Source organism: Galeopterus variegatus, unplaced genomic scaffold, assembly GCF_000696425.1.
Source record: "Galeopterus variegatus unplaced genomic scaffold, G_variegatus-3.0.2 Scaffold428, whole genome shotgun sequence".
NCBI lineage: Eukaryota > Metazoa > Chordata > Mammalia > Dermoptera > Cynocephalidae > Galeopterus > Galeopterus variegatus.
The window spans coordinates 567,875-571,471 of NW_007726539.1; the positions used below are offsets into that span (position 1 = coordinate 567,875).

Sequence of the window (3,597 nt, forward strand, 5' to 3'; positions counted from 1 at the left end):
GTTTTGATTTGCATTTCCCGGATGCTGAGTGATATTGAGCATTTTTTCATATGTCTGTTGGCCATTTGTATATCTTCCTTAGAGAAATGCCTGCTTAGCTCTTTTGGAGTGGCATATATCTTAAGATAAAAATATTTAAAAAATCTAGGAATCCAAGTTGTTGTCAGGGTGTCTAATTCTTTCTTGGAAAAAAAAACAGTGCTACTGTTAAAAAAGTGATTAATTTCAAAACCAGATTTTTCTGGGAAGAAGGTCCCACTTTTTTTTTTTTTTTCGGTGTCTGGCTGGTGTGGGGATCCAAACTCATGACCTTGGTGTTATAAGGCTGTGCTCTAACCAGCTGAGCTAATCGGTCTTCCCCCACTATTTTTGTCACGTATAGTGGAAAGAACTGTAAACTGGGGAGTCATGAGTTTTTATTTTCCAGCTCTGCCATTATGTAACATGTATTATCTTGGGCGACTTAGTTAATTTGTAAAATGGAAGGGGTATACTAGTCCCTGATGCTTCATTTCTGGAGTTAGTTCCTGTTGCAGTACTGTTTTACTTCTGAACATACTAAATATTCACTTATTCACTTTCTGCTTGTGCCCTACACAGCATCCCTGACATCCTTTTTCTCTTCTATTTTCATTTAGTGTGTTGTTGGTGGTTGCAATGCCAGCTTTGCTTCTCAGGGAGGGCTAGCTCGCCATGTACCCACACACTTCAGTCAGCAGAACTCCTCAAAAGTTTCTAGCCAGCCAAAGGCCAAAGAAGAATCTCCTTCTAAAGCTGGAATGAACAAAAGGAGAAAATTAAAGAACAAAAGACGACGCTCATTACGTAAGTGTTTCAAAATCTTTATATATTAGATAGTTTTTGTTTATATCTTGGGCTTTCATGCAAATCCAATTTTTACTCTTCTTAATTCTGTCTGTCAGTGTGAGAATTCAGTGTCGTGTTTGTACTTCAAAGTAAAGTGGAAAGAATAGTTATAATAAACACTTGTAATGCTCTTCACTTAGAGATTCACCCGGTGTGCGACATTTGCTTTATCTCCCTTCATATATACTTTTTCTTTGTCCTGAATCTTAAATACTTAAGAATACATTCTCCTAAGAATGAAGATATTGTTTATGTAACCACACCATTATTACACCTAAAGAACAAAAATTACAAAATATGTATGGTTTTGAACCACAGGAAAATAGAGTTTCTATTTTTGTGGTTTCTTAAGATTTTTGATTATATATCTCAGCAGTTAAAAAAAAATGGTTGGGTACACAATCTTTTTTTTGTGGCTTCCTGGTGCAGGGATCAAACCCTGGACCTTGTTATCAGCACAGCACTCTAACCAACTCAACTAACCAGCCAGCCCTTGGTCACATAATCTTAACATGTAATTCATACATTGTATACTGGTAGTACTACTAATGCACCTTATAAAGCAATTGCCAACAAGGAATATTAAAAAAGGACAAGATGGAAAAATGAACAGAAGTGATATTTTTTTCTTCCTTTTCTTTAATGGATCATGATACACATCTGTTTTGGAAACTGCTGTTCTACTTTGGTGTTCTTGATATTTATTCTAACAGTGGAGATACCATGGTTAAATCCCAGGTGCATACACTCTGAAGTGAGGGCTCTGTTCATTATTGTGGATTTAATTTAAGTGATGACATCAGTGTTTAAATTTCGAATGAGAGGCGGTTGATTTGAATGATTTAGAGGGATAAGTTATTTTCTTTAGGTGCTTATCCTTAGGAAAATGCTGCTTTGCCTCACACGGATTTGTCACCTCTCTTCCCTTGGGTGACAGAGCCACAAAAGGATTACTCGAGGCCCATCTCTTCTGAGCAGTGAGAGACCCTGAAGGGGTTAATTTCCTGGAACCCTCAAGAGCGAGGCATTCCTTCCTTTGAGAAATTAACCACGAATTGGGGTTCTTGCCCTGCATTTATTCTCCAGACCAGGAAGTTACAGGAAAAGAACATAGATGGGGTTATGTGTAAGTATAGTTTAGCAGTAACATCAGTGAAACAAGCAAGTTGACATTCCATAATGCAGTTTGCAAAAGGTTAAGTCAATCCACCAACAAAAGCTTGATCTTAGCAAACGCTGTTTTTCCCTACAGAAATTTCCCAGTATCTTTACATATCAATCAGTAACTTGTCTGTCCTTGAGCCAGCAACCTTGCTGTGTCACAACCTCCATCCACATCAGAGACCCTAGTCTGAAGAAAGTTTTCTGTTTTTTGCAAGGTTAACATTTCTATATATGATTTTAAAAGGTTAGGTTAAACTTGAAGCCACAGGGCCCTGGAAAATAGGCTCTGTGAAATATATTTGCTTCATAAATGTTAGTGCTCTCTACATGAAAAAGCATATATTTGGAGAGCATAGAGAAACTACACAGTTTTTTCCAGTAGCCACAGATCTAATAGGAAGGGGATTTGTTTCTCAGCATTAGGTAAAATTTTCTCAAAAATGTCAGTTACTTTTTTCTTTCAGATTTTCTATTGTCATTGCATTCTTAGTTTTGTGGGTTCTGCTAGTCTATTACTAGGTGCTGTTTTGCTGTTTCCTCTTGGGAAAAAATTCAGTGAGAAAAGAGCTGTTTAGGTATGTTCTGTTGAATATGCCAGCTGGTGAAATTGTTCTCCCACAAAAGCTATGGTGGATTTGCGTAGACTCTCTAAGAACTCTGAATAGCTATAGTGTGGTAAACCAGCATACATGTAATTCAGAATATATGATATCAGGAAATCAAGCCATTTCTTTCATTGTTAGTAAAAATGAATTTTCAATTACAGATCTTGAAAAATTACATGTATCAGTAACCTCCACAAATGTAAAATAACTCATATTCTTTAATTTGAGCAACTTTCCCTTCAGGAATGAGAACAGCACAATTTATAATATGTGGTAGGATGAAAATTGAAATTGAAGAATGTTCTTAACAAATTAAATCTTCAGTGTATAATTTTGTTGGGTTCACACTAAAAAAATTGCTTACTTTTGGATGTGAAGCGGTTATTTAAAAAAGGTTACATAAGCTCATTAATATAAACTGCTTTGTGATTTACGAGGCATTTTTCACATGCATTTGTTTTATTTAATCACAATCTGTAGCTGTTACAATATCTCCATTTTACAAGGAAGGAAACTAATGTAGGTTGAGCAGTTTGCTCATAATTGCACAGCTGATAACTGGTGGAGTTGGAAGTTAGAATTTTGGTGGGCTGATTGGCATTCAAAAATGTATTTGTAATTTTCTTAGATCATTGTTAGAAGTTATTCATAATCAAGAAAATACTGGTCAAAAGTCTCAAAATAATGTTACTGCTTTTGTCAAATTTGGAAATTTTTTTTTTTTGGTCTTTTTCCGTGTCCGGCAACGGATCGCAACCCTCAGTGTCGCCCCCGTACCGGACCAGGACCGGCAACGGGATCGCAACCCTCGGTGTTGCCCCCGCGCCTCGCTCAGCCAGTGAGCGGGAACCGGTCTGTATGTGGGATCCGAACCCTCGGCGGGAGCGCCGCCGCACTTCCCAAGCGGCGCACTAGCGCAGTGCGCCACCGGGCCGGCCCCCTAGTTGACTTTTTAAAAAGT

At 37.7% G+C, this 3,597-nt stretch overlaps 1 protein-coding gene across 2 annotated transcripts in view; it reads left to right on the forward strand.

Moving 5' to 3' along the window:
- The window catches only part of AEBP2 (AE binding protein 2), a 61,678-nt gene that overhangs the window by 42,377 nt on the left and 15,704 nt on the right, over positions 1 to 3,597 (forward strand). For both annotated transcript variants that reach the window (XR_550206.1, XM_008568653.1), the window contains exon 4: positions 639 to 825. Coding sequence is in view for 1 of the 2 variants with exons in the window: in XM_008568653.1 (XP_008566875.1) it covers positions 639 to 825 (187 nt within the window). In the remaining variant the exon portion in view is untranslated. The remainder of the gene's footprint in view (positions 1 to 638; positions 826 to 3,597) is intronic.